The following is a 17,894-nucleotide window of genomic DNA, read 5'->3' as shown; positions in this document are numbered from 1 at the left end:
TTAAATAATAACTTATCATCACGAACACAAACTTGAAATATTGCATGATTTGTTTTCATAAAACTTCCTAAAAACATTTACGTCAGCAAAAAATCTCTTTAGCATGAACTAGAGCCTCCCTGGCTCACTGGCTCAGCGGCTCAGCGGCTCACGCTAATAACGCGCGAGTGTTTGTTGCAAATTGTCGAGCAAACCAACTCGCGTCTTATTAAGACGTCCGCGCGAGTGCCGGCGAGTGGCGAGTGCGAGTGGCTCGCGCCAGCTACTGTACACAGCCGCTAACAACTTCACTCGGACACGGAATGTAAACCCCGCGGAAATAAAGTTCTTACGCCAATTAGCGCATGCAGAGGGTACATGTAACAACACTGAATACTGAATTGCTCTAGTTGTAATTACAAATGTACGACGAAGAAGTAAGCTAATTGACTTACAAGAAGTTTCTAATTTATTTCGTAGGAATTCAGTAAGAACACATACGTGGTTTAGTGAGGAAATAAACTTCCGGTGGATTGAGAGAAGAGTCGTGAAACGTGCCGAGATAGATATTTACATTATTATTCATACTTTTTAGTTCATGATAGCCCTAGAGGACGCCTTAGAAATTATTACACTCACACATTAAATTATATTCTAATAAAAGATATTGTGTGTGTCGTGCGCATTATGTCGCGTGTCGCGGCGCTAATCGCGTTCGTGCGCGCGACGTGGGCGTGAGCGTCAAACACACCCGCGCACGACACCGCGGCCTGTTATGTGGCGCAGGACAATATTCAACTCAACTATTTATACCAACCTTGACGAAATTCTTTCCTGGAAATGTTAAAACTTCCTTGTACTGCCGGTAGAATGTTAAGTATTGTGTTACCTTCTATTTTATCTTTACCGATGTATAAGGATTTCCAACGTCGCGGAGACAGGATGCTTGACAGTCAGCATCGACTGCGCAAGTCCCGGTGTCAGTTCAACCGCTCTTCAGTCAACAATAGGTGAATCGCTTAACAACAAATTAATTTTCCGTGGTCACGCCTGTGAAAACGACTTTACCGATTTTATTCACTTGTGGGGGCGGGCAGAGTCACACCACCATTTCCAATATCATCATAATAGCCGAGTGTTATTATCTTGATTCTCACGGGGTCCGCTTACTCATGTCACATCATAAGATAGATATTATTATTATGAACCGTAATCACCCCATCGCCCAAATAGATAATAAAAAAATATATATTTTATTATCAAACAACTAGATCTATTTGGTTAGTAACAAACTTAAGAACTATGTTAGTAAATTATCTTAAATACCGATAAAGTTTTATTAATCATACAGCCGATCAGTGGACAATCCCCACTGTCGGCTACCGCCCCCAGGACGCTGTTGCTGCTGCCGCGCAGTCTGCGCATCAATGACGCTGATTTCTTGCGTAATATTAGTTAACAAATAATAATAATAATAGTGGATAATATTAGTTGACAAATACTTACCCTTAAAAGGAACGTGAGTCTAGCTAGGCTAAGCTACTTGTGACGAGGCTGCAGGCCCGCGCTGCCACCCCGGCGCCGGCGCCCGGAGCCCGCTGGGCCCCGGGCGCCGCGCCGCAGCCCCTGTGTTGCGATCGTAATTTATGCAGCCGCGGCTCACACGCGCCGCTCTTAATATGCGCCGCTTACGTGCGCGGCATGTCGAGCCTCATTACAATGTTCTGTTTTCTCTTCATTGCGAAAACAGCTTAAAAGTCGGATATTCTACTTAATTTATCGTCGGAATGTGTGCTTTTGCGCCTATAATTTTACAGTTGAAGAACCTGACACTCGTAATAGTACCGGGATAATGTTTCGGTACTATTGTGGGTGTTTGCCACTCATATTTTGTAGAGGTGGGCAATAATGGGCGCACTGGACGCGGCCGCGGCGAGTGTCCGCACTCGAGCGATGGATCAAAGGATGTATTTACGGCGCTCTACCGGCCGCCGCGCGTCCACACTCACGAACTGCTACAAATAATATTTCCGACAACATTTTATAACTACAAAGACACTTATTTATAAAAATGGGTTCACAATATGAAGCGACACAAGAAATTGCAAAGTGATACCTGGTCTACTGTTTGAAATACGCTTTTTGTTCCCCTTATTTTCTATACACTTAACAATAAATTCTTAATAAGCCAGAACAATGTAAAAACATGTTATTGAATGTTTTTGTACATTATAGTTCGAAATACTTTCTTTCAACATTAGAGTACGAAAACATTTTGGTCCATTAACTCCGCACGTACTTTTCATCTGTACTGGAATATTTTTGAGAATTTTGTCGAAACACGCACTCACTGTGAACCTGAGAACGCCTGGGCCGGGGTTTCACTGGCAATGCTGCGATGTTATGGCGGTGACACACCACCTCGCGGGCACACCACCATATTATAATGAAAAAATACAGATTAACTGCAGGCTTTACATTCCTGAAATATACAGGGTGTTAGTGACATCGTAACGAATACTGAGGAGGGTGATTCAGACCATGATACTGAGTTGATATCAAGTGGAATTTCCTGTCGGACTATACATGAAACTTTTAGTGTTTTTTGAAATTATTTTCCATTCCATACTTTTGCGACGGAAAATTCCACTTGATATCAACTCAGAATCATGGTCTGAATCATCCCCCAAAATTTTCGTTACGATATCACTAAAATCCTGTATATGACGCGCTGTCGTCATAAAAATACCTCCTCCCTCTGGCCGTTCCTAAAGTCACGCGATGCGCAGTACAATCCACCAAGGATCATATTTTACTGATCCCACTTCTTCAAAAGTAACCTGAACATTTTGTGTAAATATTACTCCCTCGACACACACTGCGCGAGTTCAAACGAAACCTACTCCACTCACAAGTTCTAAATACATATTAACATTTTCTAAATATAACCTCCTTATTAATTACCGTTAACAGCTTCTTAAGAATTATAAAGCACTTGTTAAAGGAAAAGTGTGAATTGTTCGTCCATAATGGACGATTGTTGGAATACAAGTTCCTGGGAAGTTCGTGAGCGTGTTATTTATTTAGGCAGGCGAGGTGCGCGGGGCGGAGAGGGAAGAGGAGGTCCACTTTCACTGCATTTGCCTACAATGCACACTACACAGCCATACATAACACATGCGCCGGGAACGCCAGGATGTAAATACTACATTGAAAGCCGATGCGGAAGTTAAACAGTACGACAACACAACTGTATTACGAGTATTTTGTCTCTCTCTGACAACTGTATTGTCATAAACTTACACCTGGTTGTACAAAATATTATTACCAATTCAATCTATTTCTTTTTTCCTTTAGTACTAACAGGAAACTGGAGAAAAAAATGCATTCAATTGCTCAGGTAGGTATGATTTCTAAGCGTGTACACACACTCACGCTTAACTACGTGTATCCCGTAAGGTAGGTGTCATGATACCCATTCGATAAGTCCAGTTATCGACGCTTGTTTCTTCTTCCTCTCAACCAACCCTTTCTAACAACCTTTTTTATTATCTTTTGCCCATGTATCTTCTCTATATTTGACGATATAGTGACTACGATTGAGAAGGGAATATTAAGTTGGTTTGGCCTCGTACAGCGGATGATGGATAATTATTACGAAAGCAGTATATAAAGGTTGGTGGTAGGGCTGGCAGAGAAAGACCTAGAAGGACGCACATTTACTAAATTGGAGATGTCCTTAGAAAAAGTTCAGTACGATCTACTCTGAACCGGCGAGCGTGTATGAAACGATTGATGAATGTGGAGGAAGCAAGAGAAGTGTGTCAGGATCGAAGCAAAAGAATTCCATGGTCTCTGCTTACCTCGGTGGAAAAAATGCGTGAGTTTATGTATGTTTATTTACATGTCAATAATAAATTATAAACGAAGCCGTAACAAATTGAAAAGGAAGTTTGACACGTATCGTATTCTTTGCAAACGAAAACTCTTATTAATACATTTGTATTGATGAAATATCAATAATGTAGCGTCATCAATGCATCTGCAAAGTAGCACACAACCCACCAGCTGTACCGCCTTTAGGAGTATTAAAACAACCAGCTCATCTCCTGGGAGCAGGTCGGCGCCGACGACGTCCGCGCAGCACCGGCAGCTTTATGTATACGCCACATTCCACCGCCTCCCGCTCATAACTCCACATTTTTGACCAACATTTTTCCTTTCCATTTTTATTTCCATAGCGAGCGGACGCACGCACGACGCCGAGATTAATAGAGCCCCTGTTATTACCGCCGGAACCTTAACAAACATCTATCTCATTTATATTCCCTTTATGGGCCGACTGCTAAATAAAGTTATAAAGTTGAGCGGAAAAACAAAAACAGGCGATGGGCGCCGACGAACAGATATACGAGCACTCGCGCCGCGCGCCCTGTGTACCGCCCGACGGCCTGCTTAGCGTAATGTAGTGGGCTCAGTAAGTACGTCACGTTTTAATCTTTGATTTATCGACTTGTGTTTTGCGTTTTATTGCAATCAAGTCAAACGGAGCCTCCCACCAAAGCAACTCATAAGTGTAGTTCGTACCACTTCCGATAATATTGTAATAGAATTGTGCACAGTAGTTGGGCGGAAATGCTGTCTGAAGAGAGTCATCGATAGCACGAGGCACCGCCATGCGCCCGCGCGGCCGTACCGCGCTATACCCCGGGGTTGCCCTTTGCTCGCACGCCACTGCCGCCGCTGCACAACTCACAGTAACGTCCCGCGATAATGTGCCAAATATTTACCAAGGAATATTTCTTCCCAGCGATTAGTACTCCCGCCGCGTACATCGCCCGCGCGCTCGCCCCGCGACAATTTATAGTATACGACAGCGGGATCTCTACTCACTCCCTCAGCCATGTATTATGAGAACCAAATTATTAAAAAAACAACTCGTTTTCTTGTTTCAGTAGAAAGAAACCTAAAATTTTAGAATATTTTAACATACTCTCTAACATAAACTGACGCCTATTTCCCGCCGGGGTAAGCAGAGACTATGAAATTCCATTTACTACTAAAGACATCTACAATTTGGTCATTGTACGTTTAGGTCTTCCTTTGCTAGCCCTACCACCAACCTAGAATACCTAGAATATTTTTAAGTAATTATTAATCAGTTATGATCTATAAAGCATTTTCTCATGCTGTAAAAAATCCAACAAAAGAGTATTTATTTAGAAAATATGTCACCGGCTTCTCGTGCGGTGGCGGCACCGGAGGCGGCGGCAGTTACGTCGTCACCGTCACCCGCCGCCGGCGCAACCACGTGGGTCGTCACCCTCCTCCGCTCTGCTTTCTTTCAAATATTCCTCAGCAGCAGTAATCCGTCCATAATCGATCATTTGTCTACAACACACTCCACTATAAATACTTGACGAGTAGCTCTGACGCGATACAAACACAGTTGCCTCCGTCACGAACCTACCCGTGTAGATATTATAGGTACCTTCATCACATTCACTTCAGTTGTACACATAATATTATAGTCTACTTTTTTCCTTGAACCCTTTTCAATCACGCAGGGGTTGAGTTTCGGAAAATCTTTTCTTAATCTTCGTCGTGAGAGGAAGACAGCCGTGCGGGCTCCAATCCGCGATCCTTATGAGGGAGACAATAGGGAGGCACTACCTGTATTTATCTAAGTATTGATTTTATTTAATATTCTTACTAGCAGGTGAAATTTCCACTATAATTTAGATGTAATTTGCTTAATAATAAATCAGAACGAACGTTTTGAACGTTAGATCACACGTATTTCGTAGATTATATCTATCTATCTATTTATAAAGCAGCACTTAATCTATTACGACGTACTTTCTGGGTATGTTCTGAACACTATGTGAGGTACATAACAATATATGGACGTATCTGGGTGTTGTAGAATTAATAAAGCATGTAATTCCACTTAAACTCAACTACGTATTTATAAAGTATTCGAACCTCATGTATGAATATTTTCCCATTCATCTCTCGAATACAATCATATGAATGATATTAAGACGTGAAAAGAGCCGCGTTGTATCAATGTTTCAATAACTTGGTCTTAGAGAAGTTAGTTTATAGTTGGCAAAGTGAATCCAGCTGCAGCCAATTATCGAGGGACAACTTAGTTGTGGATCTTGTGACGCCGTATGCAGTCGCGGGGCGGGGCGGGGCGGGGCGGGGGGTAGCCCCCTGCTGCTCACCTGGATACCAACACACGACATACTAAGCTTCACATGCCATCTACCGATAATAAATGTATGTTTATAAACATTTCTCCAAAAGCAGGTACTCCTCAACAGGCAGTAGGCGTAGACTTTATATCAGGCCGCAACACTGCTCGGGCCTCGACTTACAAACAGTAATCTATTTGGAATTAGAACGACAGAAATTATGTTTGCACATTAAGCTGTTTAAACTAGCGGTTACTGTATGAAATTGCTATTGGGTAATAAGATCACCAGTTGTGCTTCTTTTTGTCCATTTGTATTTTTCTGTTTTATGTGCAATAAAGAGTAGTATTGTATTAAATGTTACGTAGGTCTTCAAGGAACAATAAGAATAACCATAATTGAGGATATAACGGCCACTAGCGCACACTACGGTAGGAAACACTGAATTTTATTACGCTCCATTCACGGTCGTTAGCGGAATTAGGAAAACATGGCGTCGTACAACTAACATCGTATTACCGGCCGTTACGCGGCTCACTCGCATTTACAATCTGATAACGGATCGTAATTTGCAAAGGTAAATATACTATTGCATAATTAACGTAATAAACCGCACGTCGATGGTTACTTCTACGTCGGCAAATATGCAAACGCTAAATTTATATTCCCGTAAATCACACAGCGGAAGCGTCGATTATACCGCAACCGTTACACATGGTCTATAATATAGAGATAAGCGAATTAAGATGTCACGCGTCCAATCAAGACTTCCACTTTTACATGTGATTTGTTTAAACGAGAAACGCTTAAACTGTTACGTTCTTCTTATCATACCTCCCTGTGTAGTGCGCGTGATCGCACCTGGTGTATACGTTGTATTCACGCGCACAAGTAAAAGATGAGACATATTATCTATATTTTTGTATAAACAAATCTCGGTAACAACAATATTATATCAGTGACACCAGAACACGAGTGCTACTTTCATCATAATATTCACCTTAAGCTGGGTACAAGCGTAGCGAGGCATATGCCCCGTACTACATGTGTGTAAGTACATACATATTCATGGTGCAGCAAATGCTAAGCACATATAACACATAGTAAGGCATGAGATGTATTGCGTGAGGGCCACATGTTTCTCGATCATTATATCCACCTTTATGAAAAATCAACCGAAAAATAGTTACCGTCACGTTTGTTTTCATACGACGTGTGATTCTTCCTCTTGACGGCATCCAAAACTATTCAATAAGCCGTAATGCTCCTCTAAGGAAAACCATGTTCCTCGTAGAACGAGCCGCGTCCCATCGACGCGTGCCGCTCGTGGCACGTGCGGTAATTACCGCTCGGACCGGTAACAGGCAAATTGCCAACAGTTATTTCTAAGCCGCAAGAACCACCCCGTTTCCGACACCCACCAGCCTTAAATGAATTCCACGGAATCGTGGCGCGAGTCGCGTATACCTCCATACTCGGCACATACCGGCACTCGCTCGGCACATGGCGACAATTGACGCAATCACCGGGAAATCTCTTCATAATGAATGACGCGCCTCGAGTTGAGTTGACAATGTAGCTGATTGCATTGTTGTGTAATTGTTTTAACAGCTGTTTAACACATTCTGGGAGTTCGATTCACTTTATAGACTTCGCCTGCGATTGCGGTTCGGAGCTGCTACGCGAAACAATGTAGCGTCGTAACGGGTTGCTACGCGGCGTAGTCATTGGACTGATAAGCTACACTGTTTCTCTTGAACAATATTGAGAATTCACTTTCGCAATAGAATTTCCCTACAGAGCCTCCATAATTATTGTTAACAGTAGTTTATGCGCACTATCACAGGATGCCAACAGTAAGAGAGGCTGAAGATTTTTTCCGTCGACTTGATTGAGGAAAAGATGAAAGTAGTTGTTTTTTCATGAATCTATAATAGAATTCCCATTTTCCCCATACGAAGTAATTTCCGTACCAAATTAAAGTTGTAATGTCCTAAGTTTCTGTATTAGTACAATATACCTATTGTTGTTTGTTTCAATTCCCAACCTCAATTCGAAGCTGTTATTACAAACCCATTAAATATAATCTAAATGAACGATGAATGTCTGAAAACCTAACACGCCACCACACTGCGCTGCACTATAGCAGCGGGTTGGTGGAGGACATATCATGACGCCTGTGTCACCAAAGGGGTAGGTAGGATATAATTATTTGAAATTAAAACACATGTTTTGCAACTATATGTACATATATAAATCACGCCCGTATTCCCTGATGGGGTTGGCAGAGCCACAAGTAATCAAGTACTTGCAGCTACTGTTTCCTAAGATAGTTATGCTGCCATAGTTATGGTGACAAGGGTAGCTATCGTATAGACATTATCTTGCAAGTGGAGACTTGTTGCACTAGTGGCTCTCGTGTAACGTCCGCGCAGGCTGTGAAAGTTAGTGCAAGTTATAGACCGCACGTCGTGCTGCGCGCACCGCCGCCGACAAAAACACAATCGGAAGGCAAGTATCGGGCGGCGTACGCGGCGATACATCGACTATACAACCAAGTAAACGCCTAATGTTTAATTTAGCACCAAGAATATATTCTATCGACTATCTGAGGTAAGAGGGGTGTGGGAATTTGGAGGCTGCGTTTTAATTGGCTATCTTGACACGTCGAAAGGTCACAGAAGTGACGCGGTTGGTCGACCGGTGTCGGGTGGCATTTCATATCTGATCTATTAGTCAGATATGTTGACAGAACCCATTTACCTGTTATTAGGAGTCTAGAGTTTGTGCAGTCGATGCGGCGATGGTATCAGCACGGACGGAGGCGGACAGTCGCGGCGTAATGGCGGCGCGCATCCTAATGCGCCGCAGATAAACTTGACGGATCGCCCGCACCCGCCGCCCGCGCGGTACAATAAGTGTTTGTTTAAGGTATCGGTTGTTACTCAACTGGAACTTAGGTATAACCTTATAGAGTAAAGTACCAATGATTTCCTTATAATGTAACAGCTGGTTCATTACCAACTAACTAGTGGTTTTCTTGTATAATAATACGGATAACATGTAAGATTAATTGTATATTTATGACGCAATATTGGTTACAATAAAACGATGTTGGTTACAATTTAGACTGAAACAAAAGACTGGTCTAGTGATTAGGGCTCTCGATTTGGAGGTCTGGGTTCGATTCCCGATGGGGACATTGTCGAAATAACTTTGTGAGACTCTCCTTTATTTGGTAAGGACTTTGCAGACTTGAATCACCAAACTGTGCGAAAAAGTAAGATGATTCCGTGCGTTGGAGGGCACGATAAACCGTTGGTTCAGGCTATTAGCCGTAAAAACACCTCCACCAACCCGCAGTGGAGCAGCGTGGTGGAGTATGCTCCATACCCCCTCCGGTTGATTGAGGGGCACCCAGTGCCCACCAGTGGGTTGTTTATAGGCTGTTTATGTTACATTAGGTAAATTGGCAATTAATCTAAGTGTAAAATAACTTATGATATTATCTGAGAGGGAGTAAATAAACGTTCGCGCGAATGTAAATAATGTAATAAGTAGTTTGTTGTCAACGATTGCGGGCGATGTGGCGCGATACAGCTGATGGATGACCCGCGACCCCCCGCGACCCCCGCGCCCCGCGCCCCCGCCACCGCCCCACGACCTCGCCGTCCTCGATACTCGCACATTTCAGCTGACGGACGACCGACATTTGTATAGCTCTAACGATACATATTTGACATACACCCTGCAATCACACGATCGCGGGATCGCTTATCGATCCGCTGCGCTACTAATAGCAATGATTGTTATAATTGAGTGAGTCGATGTCAATTATTAAATGTTAACAGTGAAATTAACAGACGTTGTAACTGCGGTCATAAAGTCGGCCACGGTTCGCCGACAACCGCAAAACCTTTACGAGCGCATCGCAGTACTATAGCACCTACAGGTATAGGTGTGTAGCTCGTGTGGTGCTGGTCATCGGAGTGCATCCCGCGGCCGAGCATGAACAACCCCAACGGACGGATAACATGCTCCGTTTGATTCCTAATAAATAACATACATACACTCAATAACAAATTGACTTGAATACCAAGTGTAGCCGTAGAAACTACGGGTGCGAGTTACGTTGTCACGTTCAAATTGCTTCGAACTTCAAAAGCATTTATTTTTTTATTTTTTTACCTTTTTCCTCACCTTATGGTTGTCTGGAAGAAATAGCTTTAAGCGATAAGGCCGCCATTTGCCATGTACTTAGTTAAGAGACTTTTTGTAATTATTTATTTTTATTTTGGTGCAATAATGTGTATTTGTATTGTATTGTAAGCATAAACACAATTTCAATTATCCAGAAAACAATTTACATAACATTTTAAATATCGGCACACCAATTACAACTGTATTAGAACGGACTTTAAACCGGCCCCTCGCGTATACGAATTCATTTTGTTAGACACACCGTTTTATAAACGAAATTAATAATAAAGTACTAGGCAATTTATTACGTACAATGCTCTGTCGACTGACAAGCGCTCAGCGTGTGGCTCGCAGACTACAGTCTTCAACTCGATTTGTTTAACACTGGCCTTGAGGCAGCCAGACGTATACTCGCAAGCAATTTTTTGTAGAGTGAGCTTGTGGGCACTCTAAACTGTGTTATGGCCCAACTGCATTATGTATGAGATTGTACTGATGGTTCTATTAAGATTTGCAATATCATCGTTATTCTAATTAAGTACAAATAACATTATTACACTTTTTTTTTACAAAAATAGACCAGTTTGTGTTTGTCGTATCTCTCATACTAGTCATACTTAAAACGAAAACAAAAAAATGGAGGATTGCGGACTCGAGTTTTAACAAGGTCATAACTTTTAGTCACCTGTTCTGGCTTTTCACAAAATATTAAGTACCATATAGGATGTCAAACAGTAGTCGTAAGTTAAGGTGTTTTTTTATTTTATTTTTCCTAATAAACTTTGACGCGTGTGAGGATTGAGGACCCATTTTGAACGAAGATATAACAAGTGGGATAGCGTTTTGCGGTGATTAGATTTAGGCGTAGAGTTTTTGAGAAATACCCATAGTTTATTCGGTACAGGTGGGCCTTCAGTTCTCACAAGCTTATTTGATTTTCACAAATCCCAATTGTTTTAGGGTGTTCACTAAATCCTAAAGACATTTCCGTAGACTACCCGTGCCTGCCCTGACCGTGCCGTGCCGCAGGTGGCGCGCGGCCGCAGCGCCGCAGCATGAGCGCGCGCGCCCCGCGCCTGCACGCGCTGGCCGCCGCGCTGCTGCTCGCCGCGCACCTCTTCAAAGGTAAACAAACACCCTACTTATAGCTTACAGTGGCAGTGTAAAAGCTCGCTGCAAACGTCGCGATCTTTGGTTATGTTGCAGTATAGGCACCTATATGTGTTAATGTGTGTGTGGGTGCAGTCCGCCAGACAGACTTCGTAAGTTACAAGAACTAGACATTGTAAATAGTCACGTCACTCTAACCAGAAATTCTTCCCAAAATAATTGTAAGGACACGGAGCAAATTTTCAGTACTCCAAAATGGCGGCGAAATTATACTTGCAGTTAAATATCTTTCATTTTTGTCATCCACCGAGGTTTCCAATCAACTTTTTACTTTGATATAAGAAAATAAACGCAGAATAAGTGTTGTTATCGATAAAAATACTTAAGGTAACGAGAAACACTGTTTGGAATAATAGTCCATTTGCTGTTGATCTACGAGCTCCCTCCAGGCCACCCCTACATGCAGCTGATAGAACTGAAGGTTATCATTTTATATTTGATATCTACATTAAAAACTGAATAGTGACCTTGTCGTGTCGGTTGTACTTTAGTGCGTACATCGTGTGGACGGCAACGTGTCGGTAACTACGACGGTTATAAGCCGCGGCGCGTACAATGTGCGCACACAACTATCCTCCATTTATTCCGTACAGGTGCCCTGAAACTCCACGTTAACTCACAACTTTCCCGCGAGGCACATTTCCATATGATTTACGACCTACATTCGTTTCGTAACAAACCCGGTGCTATAATACTAGTACTCTAATACTGTAAAATCATTAAAAATGAATGAATTGCGAGCTTTAATTAATGAATGTTATATTATGTGAACAACGTCAGTGGGGCGTCACGCACGCTGCAGCGCTTCGCATCCAGTATACATTCGCCGCGGCAGACTCCAGGGACGTCTCGGGTAGCAACCACTACGGCGTTGCTACCCGATAATTATTTGAGTTGTACGTTCGAATGATAGTTTGAGTTTGATCTCAAAATATTGGGCGTTGTCGTTACGTAGTGAAGTAGGTACACCATGTAGGTGTAGTACGTCACCGGGTTGCGTGGGAGTGCGGCGGCAGTTAACGCGTCGTAAACCCGCTTTACAGCGGCTGTAAAGCGCCCGTCGCACCGCGCCCACTGCGGCCGGCGCGCTCCAATAAACCACTGATACTTGCTCACTCCGCCTGTTTCACTCCGTACAAGTTTTGTGATATACAGGCGCACCTGATACGTTAACTCTTCAGTAACGTCAAACATTACACTAGGACATTGTTCGACAGATTTAAATCTGCAACGAAAACTCTACTCTCGCTCGAAATAAATAGTTTTTGTAAAGATAACTAACAAGTCACGTTTTGATTGAAATGAAAATTGGATGCATATGCAGATTGCTTAAATTTATTTTATTTTCGAGAGGATTCGAAACGAAGGCTGCAGGCGACGTGACGCCACGTCGCAACGCGTGGGGTCGCGTGGACCCCAAAACACAATGTAACAGTGACAAGCGGCTGTACGGGCGATTACCGGTAATTAATCGCGGCATCCGCGATACATGTCGCCAATAACTGGCGTATACTCCGGCCGGGCGCAGGCCACCGGCCGTTATTTTGTAAATTATATCGACGTTCGGTTAACAAGTTTGCCTCACATGTTGGCTGCGAGAGTGTTCAATTAAAACAATGTTTTAAAAACTTTTATAGGAAGTGATACTTTTCTCTTTGTTTGTATAGTTGATAGTTCAATAACTACTTGAACACCTTAGAATAAGTTTGTTACTTAGAATGTCTTGTGTCTAATGTACTTAAATGTCTTGTAAATTTATGTGCAATAGTGTTTTATTAATATTAATAATTAATGTCGAGTAGTTTCTCCACTAAACTTTTAAGTAGTTGTAATATTATCTCGCGACCTCAATACCTGTAGCCTACTGTCTTGAGTGAGTCGGTAGCGCCCCGCGCCCCGCGCGCCCCACCCCGCGGCGCTGTTGTTTGTATCGGGGTAATTTAGCCCCGTTCGCTTCCCTCTGATATTTCCGCCCCAAATAAAACAACGATTCCTGCCTCACGACGCACCTTTGTTGTGGCGAGCCAAGGTTTAATTTCAGCCGGCACGAACTCCCTACCACTCCCCCCCCCCCCTGCCGCGCGCTGATAATCATCTCGCACATTAATTCCGCGCCGCACGAGCTTCCGAAATGTCTCTCGAATATGCCAACACCAAGCGTCATACAAATATTTCGTTAGTCGGTCTGTGAGCGTGACATTAATATTTGTACCGCGGCTGCGCCCGTGACCGGCGTGACCAGAGCCGCGGACGGGACCGCTCACGCTGCGGACACTCTTCATCGCAGGTTGTCAGGTTGTACCGATACACAGTGAATAGGTTATGAATGCAAATTGGACGGACGTAACATGTCAGATGACCTGTCTCACGAGATCTGTCTCTGAATAATATATGAGAGCAGTAATTACAATGCGATCGGAACTAACAAGGGCGAACAGACGGGCAGGTCGGCCGGCCGCCGCCGAGCGCTAGGGGGCGCACCTGTTATACCTGCACGAGCCCTGCTCGCGCGGGCAGCACCAGATTCTTCCTCTATAGGTACACTGTGGACCTCACTAAAACAAGGCTTTGGACGTTCCGTGCAAAAAATCAAATTAAAAATCCGTGTAATAAATTGGGCTCAAATCGCACTGAATTTCGACGTCGTAAAAAGATACATACCTAACTGCGTATATCCCGAGCACATCTCTGTTTCCAAATGCGTGTGATTAACTTTTGATCGGTACCGTAAATACACACAGAATATTAACAGTAAGAGGCACCTAAATATCTAAATGTATCTCACCCGTGGCCCCGGCGCGGCGCGTGCGTCTGTCTCATAGCTTGCACCACATTATGTATGCAGATTGTAATGCATTTGTAACTACTGATACGGGGAAAATTATACTTCTGTAATAATTTTATTGACTAGAACAGCCATTGATAATTATACCCAATGACGTAGACAATACTGACAAAATTAAAGAGACGATATTTTCTTTTATTCAACGACCTTGGGCAAGCTGTTTAGCACCAACAAGAATTGTTGCGTTTCATTCCGTGATCAAGTGTTGTTTACCGGCGTCACAGTTACTGCTCTATCATATAGCCAGCACATCTATCTGTCTCTCCTGTCATTCTATAGACATTACTCAAAAAAACTTTATGAGGTATTAAGGAATTCCACCGTGACGTGGCTTAGATACAAACAGTGAGTGTAACCGCAGTACTATATTTTTGTTCAATAAGATGCGCTAACTTCACGCAGTGTGACCGTGCCTGTGGTCAATTGACTGGCGTGTTGCAATATCGTCGTTTTGTTTAACTTGTAGCTATGTTTCAAGAGAATAAACAAAGAGACAGGAAGGAAATCCTGCGCCATGTGTCGTCCGCTGAGCACGGCCGGGTCGAGGCGGGTGTACAGGACGCTGGCAGCCGGAACCGCCCGCGCCGCCCTCACAATACGTGTCACGACACGTACACAGGCTGGCAAGGTCGTTGTGCATACTTTTCGTGAACCCCGGTAGCCACCGAACCCCCCGCTGCTCCCGCTATCGCCAATTACATGATAAAATCTGTCATCTCGTTAAAAGCCCCTCGTTAGAGCCACTCTCTCTGACCGAACGTTTCGGCATAATTGAACCTTAAAAAGAGTTTCACCGGCGCCGTAATGTAATTATCGCCTTTTGGTCACTCTATAATTGAGTCACCGTGTTCTTGCTCCAGACAACTCGCCGTACGACAAATGAAGCCGTGATTACGTACTTCAATATGCTTGTTCTCTATGCAATCAAAAATTTGAATGTTGCAAATTATTATCAATGCTTAAAAAAAATTGTAACTTGATGTAGGATCTGTTATGTGTAGCGGCCAACTAAATAAAGTATTATCCTATTCTACATTGTATTGTACTATCGAACACACTTATGACTTAGAATCGATCGATATACCTACTTAAGTATTTAAATACTTTCAATCGCGTCTTCAGTCGCGCACCTCACTACTGCACGTAGACCACGCCCTACTTGCATATTATCTATCTCTATCAAATTGAATGACCTGAGCCAGAATGAGATCTGAGTATGTGATCCGAAAAGAAATAAAATCGAAATAACAGGGAAACAACACAGTGCATTCGTGTAGTCGAACTGGCCTATCGAAGTGACAGAAGCTACACATGTCCAGTTTGTTATTTACAGAGCAATTTGCCGGGAGTGCCGCACCGCGCGCACTCGCGCGCTCATGAATATTCGCTGGCACCGGGCGCCCTTTTATCATCGTGATTGTAACAAGGCGTAAGATTAAATTATAAAAAGGCCGCTCGTGAAATGAATCCGCGCGCGACGTGACCGGCTTCACAACACACACCCCCCGCCCCGCCCCGCGCCCGGCCCCCGCTGCACGGACGCTCGGGACAATATTCCGTGGTGCTGCCGAATTAAATAAACATTTGTATAGGTGTTGCACGTCATCACTGTCTCACCAGCTTGCTACGGCTCTACTATGCAGCGGAACTGCGGATAGCATAAAATATAGTGTGCTAAGTATACCTAGACTAAACAAATAACAAATGCTGAAATTGTTGAATAGGAAGAAGAGATACAAAACATTAATGTAATTCGGATAATGTCGACTAAATTAACAGTTTACAACGTACTGCGTACATTTAAAATAGAACAGTACCCAATATGGTGTCTTTAGGGACACATGCTGTCTCGCAAGAACCGCAAAAGGCCCGTGCTAAGCACGTGTCACGGCATTATGCTGAGGGAGATCCTTTTTTTATTTTGGGCGCCTCCATTGTGTATTTAATGTCTGTATTATTTGTCTTTTTGTCTTTGTATTTTTTTTTTATTTCTGTAATGTAAGTTTGTAAATGTGGCGTCCAATATGGAAATAAATATTTTCTTTCTTTCAAAAAAGATTAATTATTTAATTACACTTTCTATGTACAAATCATGAAGAGACAAACAATATATAACACTAGAATTTCATCTTTTAATCCAAAACACGCCTTTTTGTAAGTAATGCGTGGGAATCGATAGTATCACACGCTTTAGATAGGTAATGTATAAAAAATAAAATATCGTGGTTAAATGTGTGATTTTACTTTGAATGTACCGCTTGATAATGTACGTGGTTATAATATAGAGTTGAATTTTAACCTTATGGAATCATAAATCTATTTTCTTTGAGCTACTCAACGATATGACGCGCGCGGGAACTAGGTCGAGTGCAGTGTTGCCTCCGCGCGCCGGCGCCGCCTCCTGCGCTGCAGACTGCCATGCGCCACCGAACTGTTTCTGATGTTCTTGGTCATCGATATTTTTAGAATGAATCTTCAGTAATATTTTTTGAATACAAATATTGTTAGGTGTAGGAGACCTAAAACGAAAAGTTTTTAGACCACGTAACACTATAAATGCTGCCTGAAATTGAAATAAAAACTAATGCCAGAATCGTTCTTAAAAAAGCGACCGTCAACTGCAAGCAAATATTTGTATAGTTGGCTATGGGTATTACTACCCAGAAATACAAATAAAGAACAAACATCCAATTGCCTTATTAGTCTTGCAGTTTATTTGCCAATGGTATGTAAAGTATGGTTAATAATAATTACTCATAAGCAGACAAATAAAATCCAAAATGTATTCTCTATAGGATTGCACTTGCACACCACCTCCGTTTGAGTGAGAGGAGGCCTGTGCCCAACATTGGGACGTAAATAGACCATTTATGTTAATAGAAGCCAACCATAAATAGAACACTTATTACCACGACAACTGAATATTTAAACAACTCCCCGCAAAATTCGTCGCCAGTAGATTATTATTTAATATTGAATCACAACGCTATGTAAATGTAAGTCCAAATATTGGTAGCCGAGATAAATCGAATCGAATTCGTCCAATTACCGATCATCAAAGTAATTAATTTACATAATTGATCCAATACTACAGGCTCGGCGGCGGCCGAAGCCGATTAGCATACGCCGCCGCGTGGCTCCGTCCGCACTACTGGCACACACAACCACTGTTGTACCCACATTCAGCTTCGAATGTGCTTTATTATCATGTTCGCTGACGATGTTATCATATATACATGCACGTGCCTTACAAATGTAACGCTACATTCACTGATAATGTTTCCTTCATGATGGCTTCATCTTCTGTCCGTCAGTTCCGCAATATATTGACATCTGTGTATGTATATGTTCCAGTGCTGTCGTGCGGCGAGGCGGGCGGTGCGCGCGTGCGCAAGCGCTACGTGGGGCTCTACACCGGGCCCTACTTTGACCCCGCCGCGCCCAACAATATCACCACACAGCTCGGCACGCACGCCTACCTACCCTGCAAGGTATATACG

At 42.9% G+C, this 17,894-nt stretch overlaps 1 protein-coding gene across 1 annotated transcript in view; it reads left to right on the top strand.

Annotated features, from left to right (window-relative positions):
* Positions 1-17,894, top strand: part of LOC126370897 (lachesin-like) — a 42,307-nt gene that overhangs the window by 20,463 nt on the left and 3,950 nt on the right. Inside the window, exons 2-3 of the mRNA XM_050016012.1 lie at positions 11,409-11,504; positions 17,749-17,885. Of these exons, the coding sequence (XP_049871969.1) occupies positions 11,409-11,504; positions 17,749-17,885 (233 nt within the window). The remainder of the gene's footprint in view (positions 1-11,408; positions 11,505-17,748; positions 17,886-17,894) is intronic.

The sequence above is a fragment of the Pectinophora gossypiella genome, chromosome 11 (assembly GCF_024362695.1).
Source record: "Pectinophora gossypiella chromosome 11, ilPecGoss1.1, whole genome shotgun sequence".
NCBI lineage: Eukaryota > Metazoa > Arthropoda > Insecta > Lepidoptera > Gelechiidae > Pectinophora > Pectinophora gossypiella.
The sequence above is the reverse complement of the archived record's forward strand: the minus strand, read 5'-3'. Positions and strand labels throughout refer to the sequence as shown.